Genomic DNA, 16,981 nt, shown 5'->3' on the forward strand with positions numbered 1-16,981 from the left:
AGCTAACTTGTCAAATGCAATTAAGGCTTCCTAGTTGGATAAGGGAAGATTGGGAAATGAAAAAAGGGGAATGAAAACTATTCCTAGTGAGCAAAAGAGCAAACAAACTCCTAAATCAAGAACAACAGAGAAAATATAAGAAAAGAATAATATAAACCAAAACTAGGTAGAAACAGGATCCAATTTGGGTGCTCTCAAAATAAATAGTTCTAGGGATGAATGGCTGCAACGCCTTGAAAATTTGAAGGAACAAATAAAGGGACGAAAATGAAGAGCCTTACCCTCCCAAGATGCAAAGAAATCTCTTGCAGCTAAACTTGGGTACTCTTCTCGTCACCTCAAAAGCACCTTTAAAACATTCCCCTATGGCAGGCTTACAAACCAAATGAAGCTAACATAAAAATACCAAAATTCATCAAAATGCATGTATGGGAATATGTCCTTGGCTGCTCATGACCAACTTGGGAGACAAAGACATAAGAAGACCTTAAATTTTATTTTGTACACAAAATAGAATGCCTAGCCCAAAATAACACAAAGAAAAGGCTAACTCTGGTCTTAGGACATGACAAGATCCTGTACAACAAAGTCATTTCTTGATAATCCAGCATTCTGAACTACATTGTATGGCTTGCCTTATATCTGTCTTATTAATATTTTCTTTTAATTTGATACACATGCACTGATGTTCCAAAATGTTGAATGGTCACTTTTTTCGGGTGTCCCCTACAATCAATTCTCAGTATTCCCTCATTTTTACATTTTACTTCATTGAAGCTACAATTCTATGTGTTCATTTGAATCCTATTTATACCTTCTTACTTAGTGCCCCTAAGCAGTAACTAAAATCATCAGCTAAAATGTAGATCACTAGCAATCAACATTAAACACAAAATCATTATCACATCCACCATTTGGAAAGATTCATAAGAAAGGTTGTATCTTGTGTGCTCCATGGTAGATATTCATTCAATATGCTCCATGGTAGATATTAATATAAACACTTGGACAACAATTCAATAAACGCCATCCCAAAAATGGAAGCAAGAATTGCTCAAAAGAACCACCATTTATTCATTCATTCATTCATATCACATGGCTTTTCATCAACAAAGCATTCAATGGCCCTGAGATATACCCACAATCAAGATAGTCTATATAGAAATATGCCATAAAATGGGAAAGCTAATATTGAGTGCCAGATGTTCAATATTACCTCTGGCATGGGGACCCAAACCCTAGAATTTTATTAGTAATCAAAGCGATGATCTTTGTAATAGTCCCGAGCACCCAATTCACTCTCGGCCCTGTCTTTGATATTTGCCTCCTCGTACTTTACCCCCATTTGCTTCTGATCATAGGGCGAATGATCAACCGGCGCAGATGGCCCACCGTAATTCGCCGACCAATCAAAGAACGGCCTCGGAGGCGGCGGCGGCGGCGCCCGCGAGTAGTACCCGTAGTAGCCAGGATAAGGATTGCAAAAGGTGCCGTAGGGATGCGGAGACGACGATTGAGGCACCGGAGGAGGGAGAGGAATGGTATGCGATAGGTGGGAGTATCCTCCAGGATTAGGCGCAGGTGGAGGAGGGGAACTGGAATAATAGAAGGACGCCGGTGGGGTAAGATAGCAATCGGGCGCCGGGGGTGAGGGGCGTTCTCGGATGGCAAGTTTTACGCGGATCTTGCCTTGGGGACGGCCGGAGGGACGGCGGAGTTGGAATGTTTTGATGCGGTTGGAATCGTCCGAGTCGAGCAGGTCTTTGAGGGGGACTTGGAGCGATCCAACCAGGGGTTTGGGGGTCTCGGAGGGTTTGGAATGGAAGACTTCGAGAGTGAGGACTGAGCCGTGGAGGGGAAGGTTGACGGAGAAGGTGAACCGCTCGTTCCAGACAGGACAAGTCGAGCCGGATTCGTCTGGTTTGGTAGCAAGCCGGCGGTCCGGGTCGACCCAGAAGATGGCGTACGGCTTGAGTTCACCATGTTTCCAGTTAACGTTCTTGAGGTGCTTAGCGGAGACGACGGTGACGTCGATGTCCAGAGGACGAGATGATGCCATAGTTGGTTCTAACGTGCGCTGCTTGGGGAACGGTGCGAGGGATAGGCCAATGACGGACACTGTTGTCAACGTAATATGACACTTAGCACTAGGCTGATCACACGTTCATAATAGAGGTAGAAGCGAGCCTTTACGTTGTGTTGCTCGCTTTGGTCAAATAGTTTTGCCTTCTTAGAGCATCATTTTTATATTATTTGTGACATTTGTCCACTCACCTTTAATGCTTAACATGCTGCTCCTCCGTTTAGGCTTTGAAACACAAACGGTTTACTTTAACCAACTGAAAGCAGTATTGGCATCATTGACATGTTTTGGCACAATTGTTGCATTTAACTTTGGGGTGCAACTTTTTCGGGTTGGCCCAACCTGATCCGAGCTCAACATGATGTTTGAATGAATTTGGGTAAATATTTTCATTATTTGGATTGAGATTGAGTTAAATTTTCTCAATTCGAACTTAATTTGGGTTGGATTTGAGGTTCCAACAACCTTTTGATTTTTATATAATATTTATAATGTTTTTTATTCTATATGATAATATTTATTTTCTTTTCGAATTTTTAAAAAAATATCAAATTAGAATTATATCATGTATTTTTTATTTATTTTTAAATATATAAGTTAATTTTACTTTTATATCATGCATTTAAAAAAAAAAAGATATGGAAGTTTATTTTCATTTTTGTATTATCATCTTGAACTTTTTGTGTTATTTATTATTTAAATTTTATTATAAAAATAAAAACTATTATGTGTGGATTTTAAATCATACAATCTGATTAAATTAAGGGTAACTCGATCAACTTGAGTCCAAATCTAATTCGATCAATTTTAACTTAAATTTAAAAAAATGAAATTGGATTGAGTAGCTCGAGTTAAAGGTCAAGTTGAGTTTGAGTTGATTGCATTTTAATTCGAATTAGACTTGAATCGACCATCAATTTAATCAACTTATCCAAGTTGCAACTCTAATTCCATTGGAATAACAATTTAGATCATAACTTTTTCACTGAGATAAATGCAAGGAGAGTTTAGTGTCTTCTTTATTTTAAAAACTTTCACATAGATGATATCAAACTTCAATAGTTTAACATCAACCACAACCATTCAACACGATGTACTAAAAGCAAACTTTATTCATAACACACAAGAACCGTTAAATTGAATTTAGATGATTTGATTGCAATACTTAAGTTAATAAGTTGTTAATTACAAAGTAGGAAACATATGCAAAGTGAAAAAAAAATGTTAAAAGTACCCTTGTTCAAAAGGGTTAATCATTTGTATATTTTCTTTTGTACATATGTTGACCAGTTATCTTAAATCCATAAAATCCACATACCTAATTTTCAATAACTCTCAAGGTTGTATTGATATGACAATTATTTAAAGTCATTGTATATAATTTGTGGACTTTATTAGTTTCCAAAGGGTCATCCTCGTTGAAAACAATAGGCACACATTGAAATGGACACTCGACGACAGCCAAGCATCCTAGTTTGATAGTTACACAAACCATCCATGAAGAAAATAATTCGAAATCAATCGCGTTAATGTAAACACGATTTCATCCCAAATCCTGATGAATATTTTTCAGTTACATATTAGACCAATGAAAGCACAACACGTAAAAAGTTGTTTAGCTATATATAAGGGAAGGTTCTAAAACAGGGCAAGCAATGACAATGCACCAACACGCATGAACGTTATTAATATGACATTTGACAAGTATATGCTATTGAATTATTCCTTTTGGAGGTATGTTATATCTACTTTGCTACTAGTACATCTTCTTTTGATCATGGCGCTCTAGAGTCGTTACGAGTCTTATCAATGAGAAATTACAATAAGCTCATACCTCTCTAAATTTTTTCTATATCATTTTCCCACCTCTTATCAAATTCAAACACCAAAGCATTTATCTGTATAAAAGTTTTCCATGACAATTCTATAAGCACAAAAATGAGTATAATTTTGAGTGCTCCAGGGTTGGTGCAATTTTTATTTCTGGTTCTGTTTTATTTGACCTTTATATCTCGCCACCAGCTCCACCCAATCCTAGTCGGTTCGAGCTCTCATTGGTCGATGCCGATGAAAACGAACTTCCGAGCAATTCTCTCATTCCGAACCACTCCAAATTGCGAGTCAATGAGAAAGCTCAAAGGTACATTTTTCCTCATTGATCCTTTGATTTGAAAAACGGAGTTGTTTCTAGTCATAACATCATTTTTAATGTACTCTGTGTAGTGGAAAGATTTACAGTTTTTTTTTTTTTTTTTTGAGGGTTTCATCGTTTGAATTTCGAAATTTCCGAATCGTAAAATTTATTTGCTGAATCGTGGAGGATCACAATCCAGGTTGACTATCGGCCAGATCAAAGTGGGCAAGGGACGATGCAGCAGACGCCTCAGGTTTTGTTTCGTTCTATTGGAGTTTCCGTTTCCATTTCCATTGCGATCACTTTTAAATTCTTGTATATCGTGCATTGGCTGTACTAGAAATGTCTTTTTTCTTTTCTTTTCTTGGTTTTCTTGCTCTCGATTGTTTTTTTTCGTGTTTATTGTTTTCATTTTGTTTTATTTTGTGTGTGTGTTTTGGTTTGGTTGATCAATGATCAGAGGAAAAGACAGGAAAATTTGGAATCTTACGATTACCATTTCATTTTTAACTTGTGATGTGATTCCAAGTTTCCTGTATTTTTCTCCTGGTTTCTACATAACACGCAGACCGCTTATGATATCTCTCATAGTACTGGAAATTGGTGGATGTTTTCTTTTGCATTTTAGCAAGGCTTTTGTTGGTTTACTTGAAGGTAAGAAATCAAAGTAATCAATAAAGAATATGAGTTTCACTTTCCGTATCTTTGACTTTCAAATGTAGTTCCGAGGTCCTTCTATTTTGAGGCAGAATATCAAGAGGGTGATTTTTGGGCCTTTATTCGAATCCTTAACCGCAATTACATATTTTACTAATTACTAACTTGTACTAGTTTACCCAACAAAAAAGTGAGAAAAAAGCAGAATATTATTATTACTCATTAATCATGTTTCGCTGCTGTGTCTCTGGCTCCATGGTAGAAGTTTTGCTTTAAATGGGAGATTCAGGATGCATCTCTTTAGATACTCCTAGCTAATAAAAGGAAGGGGTGGTTAGTATGGAAAAACTTATTTCCCATTGCCCATCTATGGTTGATGAATAACTTATACTTGATTAAATATTGTTCTAGGTATTTAGGCTTGGCAAATTATGAAAGGAAATTCTTTCATAATGAATTTGAACTCTAAATTCAATTAGATTATTAAAGAATATAATGAATCTGAGCACAGTGGTCATATGACAAAAAAGGGTGTATAAAAGTCTAGAAGTTAAAGGAGAAACACATGCTATATGAACGGGGGATGGTGAGGGCAGTTTACATATTCATTGATGACTGTAATTTTGAATTTAAATTTTTATACATCAATTTAAAAGAAGGGATGTTTTATTAAAAGGGAAAAACTAATCCTTAAATTGGAAAAAATAACTCACACTTTAAAATTTTGAAATATTACCTTCTTTTTTTTTTTTTTTTTTTTGTGACAGAATACCATCCATCAATTTTCGTATGCACATCTTATGTCAAAACACTTAAAAAAGGAGATATTTATGTTCAATTGAGGTTATATTTACAATTTTTAACATGTGGGGTTTATTTTTTCAAAGTGGGGATTATTTTGTCACTTTGGCCTAAATATTCCTTTAAAGATTTTTTTCTAAAGGACAGTCACAAAAATGTATCAAAAGTGAAAAATGAAATATAATTAATTCTCTTGTTGACAGGGAGATAGAGGAGCTAGGGCATAGAGGGAGTTGGCACGTTGAGAGGGGTTTTAAATGATTTAATAATAGAAATGTCGGGAGATAGGTATTGTAATTAGATGGAAAGCAAGATATATCACATAGTAATAGTATTTAAGTGGGGGAAGTCTATATTAGAGACAATGAATTAGAAACTCTCCATATGCATCATGAGAACTAATAAGCGTGTGAAGCCTCTTCTTTGCCCCCTTGGTTGATACAAAGGTAGTAGAAAAACAATAAACTAGCTTTGAGTTAGTTATATTTTTTTAATAGCTCGACTTTGAAGAAGCTAAAACTACAATGAGTGAAGGCCACAACCTTTTCCAAAGTAAAAGTTAAAAATAAAACTCTTGACTTCCTATATGATTTTATTTTATTTATTTATTATTATTTTTTATGAGCAAATAACAGTTAAAACTAATAGATGGCCAACAAAAATTAAAATTGGCTAAAGATACATGGAAAGTACGTATAAAAGACAATGTTAAAATTGTTGACAACCAATAGAGCCTATTGGCGCCTCTTGTATACATCCTGTATGCTTGGGTCAGCCTTAAGGCGCCCTTTTCTATTATATTTTTGTTGTGTGTTTGCCTATCAAAAAAAAAAAAATAGTGAATAAAGACGATTAATAGTGCTTATTAAGGAACATAAAAGAAAGGATAAAAAGAAACGCCAATTGACAAAAAAGAGAGGTAATTTACAAGATATTATCTATCTGCATCTAGCATATCAATTCCAACTCCTATATATAAAAAAATAAATAAATAAAATATTGATTCCAAATATTGAACCTAAAATAAATTATTTATTTTGAAATGTTTTGATATATGGGGTGAATTATTCAATTTGTTGCTTGACACCTCAAAAAATCTTTGCTCCAAATGTTGTTTATTCACTCATGATGAAATTCCAAACAGGAATTATATAATGCTATAAAAGACAATTGGTCGTATGATTTTTTAAGACATTGTATGTGGAATGAGATTGTGTATTGTTGGGGTCACATGGGAAGTAGAGAAGATTAAACAGAATTTAAGAGGATCAATAAGAACTTTTGATAGAAAGGTTCTAGACTTTCAAGAATGGAAGAGAGGATCTTTTACATTTGTCGGCTATCACAGTCCTATGTGGAGTTCATAAAGTTCCAAATGATTAGCATGTGAAAAATGTCAGTTTGAACCTTCTTGAGCCTCTTGAGCTTTTCCTTTCTTTTAAGATTCCTCAAAAAGGTATGTCAAGTTGGTAAAAATGATCACAAAGGTTAACTCCCATGAGCAGCTCAAGTGGTAAGGCACTTCCACTTAGGAATGGTTGGTTCTAGGTTTGACTCCATGCTTACCCAATACATGGTTCTTGGGGAGGGGTTGCATATCCATTAATTTTTCCTCTCTTAGAAATGGAGTGGTGGACTACCATGTTATGCCCTTTTTTATGTAGCAATATGGTATGCATAATTACATGCTTCTGTAATATATATTAGAACCTAGCACAGTCTATAGAGCTCATAATGCACTATTCTTGGAGAGTTCATGGGCTTTTTATTGTTTATTTATTTATTTTTCTTTTATGAATTGTGTGATATAAGCTAAGTTAGGACTTATGAAACATTCTGTGCCATTGGTTCAAAAGATTCTACAAAAACAATTAAAAATATTTCAAATTTGTTCTAAAAAAAATAAGTTTTCAAAACAAAATTTTAAAAATTGTTTTTTAACTAAAAGTTTGTCAAACATGTTTTTTAAGTTAGACAACTATTTTTTGTTCTAAAAAATAGAAAATTGTTCTTGAGAATGATTTTCAAACAGACCTTGTCCTGGGTGGTTCAAAAACATCCATCAACATCCAACTTTACCAAACACTCTGGAGGCAGTTTTCATTCTGGACATAACTTGTCAATGGTCCTCTTATACCTATAAACGAGGTTCTAATATAGTATTATAAAGCTAAAAGAAGTGCCAAAAAAGCTTCAATGTTAGAATCCAAAAGAGGAGGAAAAACAAAGGTATACCAAATTCTAGATGGCCTCCATAGACCATCCTAAAAGATATTGATTTTCCTCTTTGGCCAAATAACCCAAAATTCAGATTAGCCACCAGCTCAGAGTTCTGCCTTTAAGGAGTTCGTAACAAGGAGATGATCATCATATTTATGATGCTTCTTTCCCAGCTTATGCCAAAACCTAAAGCTATTGGACAGTAGAGGAAGAGATGATCAATTGATTCCCCACTTCCTAATCATACAATGCAACAATACACTTAAGAGCTTTGTAAGACCTCCTCACCTATAACATACAATGCAAACCATGTAAAGGTCCTTTTGGTGGGATTTTAAATTTTCAAGTTAAGTTAGCTGGAAAGAAAGTTCTTAGATTCAGAAAGAGCTGAAAAAAAGAGTTCAAAACTAAACCCTTAAATCTAGGAGGAATATGATAAGAGCACGTTGAATAAACAAGATTTTTTATAAGTTGTTGTTTTTTTTTTTTTTTTTTTTTTGTTTGGATAGGCTACATTGAATAAAAAAGATATAAGAAGTGTAAGCTTTTCATTTCTGTAATAGAGAAGTTGCAGCAAAAACAAAAGTTCCAAGAGAAAGGAAAAAGAGGGACAAAATGGATGAGACGAGGGAGGTTTAGATCTTGCTATCTTGAGAAGATTTGGGTATTGACCATTAAGAGGTGGATACTCTAACCAATTATCTTCCCCAAACCAATTTTTTTTTGAACCATGCTGCAACAAAAAACAAGTTAGAGAAATGAGAGAAAACCCGGCGCTATAGCTTTCCCAGGATGATTGCATGCCCACTTAAGAAAAATTTTGGTGTTCCATCTCTTTGACCATGATCCATAGGTGCTCCTTGTGCCACAAAGTTTTCCTCTCATTAGGACACCTTCACAACCATTTCCATGGGAGTGTTTTATTCCTCAGAGAAATCCTCCTGAGATCCAACTTCACTTCTTCCTTAGGCTTACATACTTGGTCCCGATTTATAAGATGGTCTTGCCTCCCTTTCTTTACTCCTAACTAAAGAAAATTCCTTTGAATTCTTTTCTTGATACAACTTTGATTGTAATCTTTTGTGACAAGCAAATAAAACAGATTGTATCAACCTTAAAACAGTCCTGTGCTCGGCTCCAACAAAGTTCCATGCCAACTAATAAGGACATCTCTAACCAAATAGGGAATCACCCAAAGACACATTGAATGATTAGAACACCATAGACCACAAACCAGCAGTCTACTTGCAATGAATGAGAGTGTGAGCTATAGATTCAGGGTGTTCTTTGCCACAATAACACCTATTAACCAAACTCTACCCTCATTTCATGAGATGGTCTAAAAATCAATTTAGCTAGGAAGGTGGAAGTTTCAATTGAGGCTAGAGATAAGTAGTATGATGTGATGGAGAATGATTCCTTTCTATCATCCTTCCAAACAAACCAATCCTCCAAGTCACCAGAAATAGAGAAAGAGTTTAAAAGTGGCAATAAGGAATCCACTTTATCAACTTCCACTCTAAACAAATCTTTCTAAGTTTAGGATTCATCAATTTTCTATCTAAAAAATCTGCCACTTACACATCCTCTTAGACTGTTAAATTCAAAAGCCTTAGAAATTGATTCTATTAAAGATCCTCACCACACCAAGGGTCATGCCAAAAGTTGACCCTTAAGGCCATTGCTGATGGCAAATCTAATCCTCAAGAGAAGTCACCCTCACCCACCATTATGGATTTTCATAGGTGTGAGTCATAAGCATCCCTACCTTCACTTGAATGCCACCCTCCCTCCATTCCCCTCATACTTCTGCATTATCACCTTTCTCCAGAAGCTGTCGTGCTTGGTAGCAAATCTCCAAAGGCACTTGACAGTAGTGCCTTTTGGAGATGCCCAATGCTCCTAATATCCAGGCCTCCACTGGACTTTTGAAAACAAACAAACAGTCAGCCACAAAACTAGATAGATTTTCTTTTCAATTATAGCCCTTCTTCATTAGAAATCCCTGAATTCTTTTCAACCTGATTCTTCCCTTCCCTAGAATTGCAGATAACAATAAGAAAAAAATTGATAGGCTGGAGAGAGTGTTTTTCAACAAAGTTGACCTCCTTCATTTTGGAAAGATATTGACATTTCCATGAAGCTTATCTTCTCTTAAGTCTTTTCTCAACTGAATCCCATACTGAATAGGACTTGAAATAAGCACCAAGTGACATAAATAAATACTTGGTGGGAAGCTACCCCTCCTATATCCCAGCCCAATAGCCAAACTCTCTATATCCTCCACTCTTTATATTGGTAGTAGCTTGCTTTTCTTCAATTGATTGTAAAACCCCAAAGAGCCTCAAAGCATAAAAGAATCCATCTAACATAGGATAACTGTTAGAACTGTGTCATTGACAAAGAGAAGGTGCAAAATGTCAACCCCTCCACCCCATAAACCCCCACCTTAATGCCCTTGATAGAATCACCTACCATCACCCTCTATAGGAAAAAGTTAAGACCAACGTCACCAAAAATGAATTGATAAGGAGTAGGATGTCTCCTTGCCTTAAGCCTATTGTGCTTTAGAAGAAACTAGTAGAAGTCCCATTGTCTAGCATGGTTGACCAAGCTCTTGAAATGTAAAATCAAATCCAACTCATCCATTTCTGACCAAAGGTCATTAACTCTTAACATTGAAATCAGGAGCTCCTATTTAGTATGATCATAGGCCTTGTCTATGTATAACTTGCAAATCACATTAGAAGTCATACTTTTTAACTCTTAAATCAAAAGCCTTGTTGACAAGGAGGATGATGGCCAAAATCTGTCTACCATGAGCAGGAGCATTTTAGGACTCAGAACTCACATTTCCTATCACTTTCTAAAGTCTATTAGCCAAAATCTTGACCAAAAACCTGTAAAATCCTCCAATCAAATTGATGGGTCTAAAATCTTTAATATCATCTTTACCGTCGTTTTTAGGGATCCACACAATTTTTTTCTTGATAGGCAAAAATGAAATATATTAACAATGCCTATGAAAAGGGTGCCCCAATGCTTGGTCCATTTATTCAACATCTTCAAATTACTTCCTATCTTCAAATGACTTCCTATTTTTTTCTTTCCATAAAGTCCAGAACAAGCACAAGGGAGTGGCCATCCAAGCATTCTTTTGTTTCTTCTCGCAAAGGACCCATGCCAACTCAAGAGGTTTTCTCTTATAGAAGGGTGCATATGATCAATTAATTCTTCTTTGTTTTTGCATGTATAACATTTATTCAGGCTTATCCATTCCTCTTTTTTTTAGTTGATCTAGCATCAAAATCCTTCCCTAATCCTTCTCCAAACTGCTTCCCATTGGAAAAAAAAAAAGCCACCACCACTAGTGCCTAAAGGTTTCAGTCTATGCTTGTAGGAAAAGACTTTCTTCTTTCTTAGGCTAAGGAAGAGTAGAAAGATTTGACAAAGAACTTGCCATACTTGGAGTCCATCCAAACCATTTTATCCTCAAGTTCCTAATCATAGAAAGTTTTGAAACGAAGGAACTCCACCAACCCCCTTCTCAACCTTGTTCCCACACCTCTACTATCAATGAATCTTCCAAAGAAAGGTCGTTGCACCATTTATCTTTTTTAAAATGTAAGGGAAGCCCACTATTTGATACTTGAGGCAAAAGGAGCTCCATTATACACTAATTCCATAGACTAAGGAGTGCCAACATTAGAATCATGGTTTGAAATGTCGGAATTTTTTGGCGAAATATCGGCGATATTTCAGTTATCAGAGCAAACCGACACAATATTCCTCACCAATAATCAGTCGATCGACTTTTTGTCAATTTTTCGGCAATTTTGCCGAAATATCAGATTTTTTTCAGCATTTTTGCCGATTTATTGAGAAATTTCTTGATATTTTCGGTGGTCAACTCCAGTTTACTTCAAACTTTTTTGAAAATGTTTACTTGGGGGATTCGAATCTAGGCCAAGGCCAAAAAGCTTAGGGTCAATCCTGGTTACCACTGGGCCAAATTCTCACTTAATAATATATGTTGATAATAAATTTGTTAAAGTCCATTATTAAAAAATTAATTAATTAATTTTAATTATTTTACTTTAAATTTTATTTATTTAATTAATAAATGTATAAAAACCATCATTATAATTTTCTCAACAAATATTTTTTAATATTATTTATATGATAGTTAAATATAAATATTAAAAAATTATATATGCATCATCATTTATTTTACATTAATGAATGCATTTGAATTAAATAAATTATAGTTTTAATATTAAATGTATCATCATTTATCTCATTAATTCTATTTTAAAAAATTACTATCACTTCACTTTTAATTTTTTTTATATTTATCCTTTTAATTTTGAATGTTTTTATTTTAAAATGTTAAAAATATAAATTTACTCAAAAAATACTAAAGTAAAAAAATTATAATAATGAAGTTTTAATATTTTATAAATTAAAATTGATTTGATTAGATAAATAATAATTTATTAAGATCGATTTATCCTTGCTTACTGATATTTTTCTCTTTGACTATATCTATGTCAATTATGCTTAGAAAATAACTTTAACATGTATATTTTATTTATTTTATCATTTTTTGGAGTTTTTTTTAAATATTTTCATGAATTTTGAATAATTTTCGTCACCGATATTTTTGTCAAAATATCCACTAATATTTCTCCGATATATCCGTAAAATCTAATTACCGATATATTCGTATTTACCGATATTTCATTATTAGAATCAAGTAGTGCACCAGGCTCCTTAACCGGGGATGCATAATGGGGAAAATGTGATCAAAAGGACAAAGAAAAGAAGATTTAGGTGCAATGGAAGCACCTTCAAAACAATCTAGAGCCAAAATTGGAACCCCATATGATCTCAAGTCTAATGCAGTAACCTCAGTATTGGAAGATCACATTTGGGGTGATGACTCAGGAAAGGAAACCGCCCATATCCTGCAAATTCTGAACTTCAAGCAACTTCTTTCTCTGGATTGTGCTCCAACAGTCAACTTTTCAAGCCTTCTGTTTCTTCACGTTCCAAGGGACAAAGTAGCTGATGTCTTGAGTTTTGTTTTATTTTTAGATTTTTTATGTCCATTGTAATTGCATTTGAATGGTTATGCACTTTGTTGATAGTACCAGAAATGTTCACCTTTTGTGTTTTCCTATTTCTTTATTGGTCCATTTTGGTTGCTGAGAGATGAAACAAAAAGACAGGAAAAAATTGGGCCCTTACATCTGGCATCTCAACCCCAACGTATATTGAAATTTAATTTTAAATTTTTTAAAATTTTTATGGTTTCTGCATAACAAATAGACCATGTATAATATTACATTCTAAGGTCTTTGTCCTCTTGTGGTGTTCTTTACTAAATCTGAGGAGTGAATCTTTTTCCCTTTGGCCAATTTCATATGAAAATCCAAAGCTGCACCTAAGGTGAGAGCCTTTGCCTGGCTTGTGGCTAACAAGAGGGTCAAAACTAATGATTTGCTACCACAAAGAATGATTTATAAAGCACTCAAACCTAAGCAATGTGTGATATGTTTGAATGGTGGTGAGTCAATATATTGCCTCTTTCTTCCCTACCCAACTGCTGTTGGAGTTACAGAATATAGAACTTTTAGAGCTGCTGGTTTGGCTCGGGCACCCCTGGAAAGCTATTGCTTTTATGGGTTGGAGGAAACAATAGGAGTAGGGCTCTTTTTGTGCGTTTGGTCTTGCGTTGTTATGATTGATTGGTTGGAGAAAAATGCTAGGGTCATCATGGATACAGAGGCTTTTGGAATGTGAGATGCATTGTATTCCTTTCTTCCCTATATGTATCAATTATTCCAGAATTCTCAAAGCTGACAGCTGAGTGTAATAATGCTGGTTTTGAGAGCTGCTTGCTTTGAGAGGAGGCAGCCAACAACTCTGTTTTCTGAGTGGGTTTTTCCTCCATTGGGCCGATGCTAACTCTGGGGAATCCTGGACAGAGGGGAAAGGATCAGATTTTTCAAATCATGAAGGTGGATCAATATGGATAGAGTGTTTCGAGATCATGAAGGTTGAGTGGTTACTGCCCATTTAGTGTCTACTGGGGTGGGATTGGCTATAGCAACTTAGTTACTAGTGTTGTTGGAAGGCTTGACTCCGGATTACTCCTTCGATTTCCACGAATTTTCTGTGGAAGGTGATTTACTGACACTTATTTCCTAGGTTTCTCAAAGGAGGCATGGTCCCTGGAAACTGGATTTATTGCTGAATGGGGTTTAAGTTTGTCCTTAAAGGTCAGATGTCCTTTTGTGTGGATCTCATGCTTGGCCAATCAGATAGTAGAATCATTGGCAAGTGGGTTGCTAGTTAAGAAGTTTTTGTTGGAGATACTGTGCCTTCCGAAGCTGTATATTTGTGTTCTTTTGTCTTTTATTCTGGCCCTTTGTCAGGCTATTTTTGGAGTGCTCTTTTTCTCCCTTTTTGTTTTGCTTGAAGGGTAACTCATCTTCTGTTCTGTGTACTTTTTTTTTAATTAATGGTGCCATGAAATTGTTTGTTTTTTATTTTATTTTTTTAAAAAAGTTATGTATCTTGATTCAAAGTTTTGTGAAGGTGACTGAAGGCTTATCAATTATTATTGTATGCTAGAGCGGGTAAAAATTAGTGAATCATGTGTTTTCTCTTTCTAGGAGGACGGCGTCACTGGAGCTACCCCTCTGCAAGTCATTCCCTTGAGCAGCTCGTCTTATAAAAAAGATGATTATCCGCCTGCCGCTGTCTTTGCCAATGCAAGGCAACTTCTTGCGGCCGCTCCGTCTTTTCCAAGTAATATGGATGCATCTCATGAGAAGATTAACGCAGCACATAAGACGGTGAGCCGCCTCATAGAGCTTGACTTAAGAAGCCTGCTGGCTGAGGAGGGACTTAGGGAATGAATTGCCAATTTGGATTATCTGCGCTCTGTGGACTTCTTCCCTTCCCACCGCCTTTCATCATCGTGGTGCTTACTGCTCTGAGGTATAAATTTCACTCCCTCCTTGGGGGGGCTGGGATTGGGAACTAGTTTTTGAGTCGTGATCTATTTGTAGTTGATTTTGTGTAGGCTTAATGCACTCATCTAGAGGCTGAGAATCGTCTCTTTCCTGTGCTATCAAGAAATTTTCTTCTGGAGATGAAGTGAAGTCCTTGCTGTCCTTGCTCCATACGAAATTGGTCCAGTCTCGCCTTCCTAGCTGTTTGAGGTATAAGGATCTTTACAATCGGGAAACTTTTATATTCCTCAATAGGCACAAGGAACGAAGCTTTCAGTGTAACATTCCATTCTCGAGGGAAGAGAACACACAAATCTCCCCTTCTTTTGGCCTGCGGTAATGGAATGGAAAGTATGAGTGATTTTAATATTTTATGAGTTTCTTCTTTGTTTATGTTTTTATCATTTTTTTTTTCTGACAATAAATTCTAAATCAAATAAGACTTAGGTGGTGTTTATTTATTTTTATTTAATTCTAAATAAAACTTTAATGCTTAATAATGTTAAATATTAGGTTTTTTGTTTTTATAAAATTTTATTTCTATTAAGTATTAAAAAGTAAAAAAAAAAACCAATATATTATTTTTTCTATTTATAAAAAACTATTTATTTTGGTTTTTTTTATTTAGTAAAAAACTTATAATAAGTCATAAAAAAATAAAAAAAAAAACAAACAACCTAAATTTTAAAAATAAATTGTTTTCAACAAAAAGTCAAAAAAATAAATATCATCTTAATATATTTGATTAATGAGTTTAATGATTTTTAATAGTAATTTGAAACTCAATGATGTAATTAATATTATAAATTTATAGATAAAAATTGGTTTATTAATTTTAAAAGCAATTTAGACGAGATTTCGATTTAATTGTTCACTAAATAAATATATTCTAAATTAAACATCAATAATTATACAATTGTAGGTGCTCATTCCATTTAACCCATTCTTTGGAAAGAAGTTTATTAATTTTAATCATAATTTAGAGCCTAAAAAAACAAAATTGCCATTGAAAATTCACATATTAAATTCAAAATAAATTTACAAATTTTTTTCATTAAAAATGAATTTTAAATTAAGTGAGACAGCATATATTGAATTTACTAATGGGTATTATTTTTTTTTATAAATAATTTAGAATTTAAATAACAACTACAATGGACCAGGACTTGCACCTATTGAGGACTTGCACCTATTGAGTTATCATTTTATTGTTGCTTTTTAATATTATTTATTTATTTATTTTTAACAAAAAATTCAATTATAGTTGTAAGATGTTTAGGCCCATATTTTTATAATATATACTAAAACAAAATTATTTTTTGTAAAAAAATATATAATTTATGATTTTATTAATATTAGTATTTACATTTTATTAAAAAAATATTTTTTAATTTATTTATAATTTGTAATTATAAAACTAATTTTATTTTTAATAAGATTTAAATGATATTTAATTAAAATTATAAAAATTGAGTTTATAATATTTTTACAAAGTCAAAGTAGGAAAATGTATTTTTAAAATGATGAGTCTTTGTTTTTGAAAAGTATTTTTAAAAATAACTTTCCAAATATCACTGTTTTTAAAAATACTAAAAAACTAGAGTCTATTTGGTTGATCATGTGATTTAAAAATAGTTTTATATTTTTTAAAAATTAATAACATTATTTGATTAGTGTTTTTTGAAAACTAAAAACAAAGTAAAATCAAGAATAGATATACGAGAACAAGTAGAAATTTTAAATTTTACTGGTTTTTAAAAACAGAACCAAAACATAGATAAATTGAGAAGGTAAAATCATAAAAAATAAATAAAGTAGAATACAAGTTCACCTTTGTTTTTATCATCTCTCTCACTCAAAGTAGAAATTGAAAATCTTCAAATATGATAATCTTTTCAATTATATGTGGTCTTTTTCTAACTTTTTAATTTTTTTCATTTGATAAATAAATTTTAAATCAAATTACATGTTATACATAAACTCCATTAATTTTTAAAAATAATTTGAAACTCAAAAACTGATTCAATTAATAAAAGTCAACAAGCTCAAAACTGATTCAGACAT

At 33.7% G+C, this 16,981-nt stretch overlaps 1 protein-coding gene and 1 long non-coding RNA gene across 3 annotated transcripts; one reads left to right on the forward strand and one right to left on the reverse strand.

The window, feature by feature from the left end:
• Positions 1-1,050: 1,050 nt before the first annotated feature.
• Positions 1,051-2,165, reverse strand: LOC117929294 (cytokinesis protein sepA-like). Its single transcript, XM_034849570.1, has one exon. The coding sequence runs from the start codon at positions 2,057-2,059 to the stop codon at positions 1,250-1,252; it is 810 nt and encodes a 269-aa protein (XP_034705461.1). The 5' UTR covers positions 2,060-2,165; the 3' UTR covers positions 1,051-1,249.
• Positions 2,166-4,026: 1,861 nt separating this feature from the next.
• LOC117928034 lies at positions 4,027-15,286 on the forward strand. Of its 2 annotated transcripts, none has more exons than XR_004653469.1 (4): positions 4,027-4,223; positions 4,343-4,470; positions 14,576-14,903; positions 14,989-15,286. It is a non-coding gene; the product is annotated as an uncharacterized LOC117928034 (long non-coding RNA). The 2 variants fall into 2 exon arrangements; XR_004653470.1 differs by having other exon boundaries at positions 4,417-4,470.
• The last annotated feature ends 1,695 nt before the right edge of the window (positions 15,287-16,981 follow it).

This window comes from Vitis riparia, chromosome 13 (assembly GCF_004353265.1).
Source record: "Vitis riparia cultivar Riparia Gloire de Montpellier isolate 1030 chromosome 13, EGFV_Vit.rip_1.0, whole genome shotgun sequence".
NCBI classification, from domain to species: domain Eukaryota; kingdom Viridiplantae; phylum Streptophyta; class Magnoliopsida; order Vitales; family Vitaceae; genus Vitis; species Vitis riparia.

What these genes read in the sequence shown, in the direction of transcription:
- LOC117929294 (XM_034849570.1), bottom strand. Translation starts at nt 2,059, where the DNA reads ATGGCATCATCTCGTCCTCTGGACATCGACGTCACCGTCGTCTCCGCT.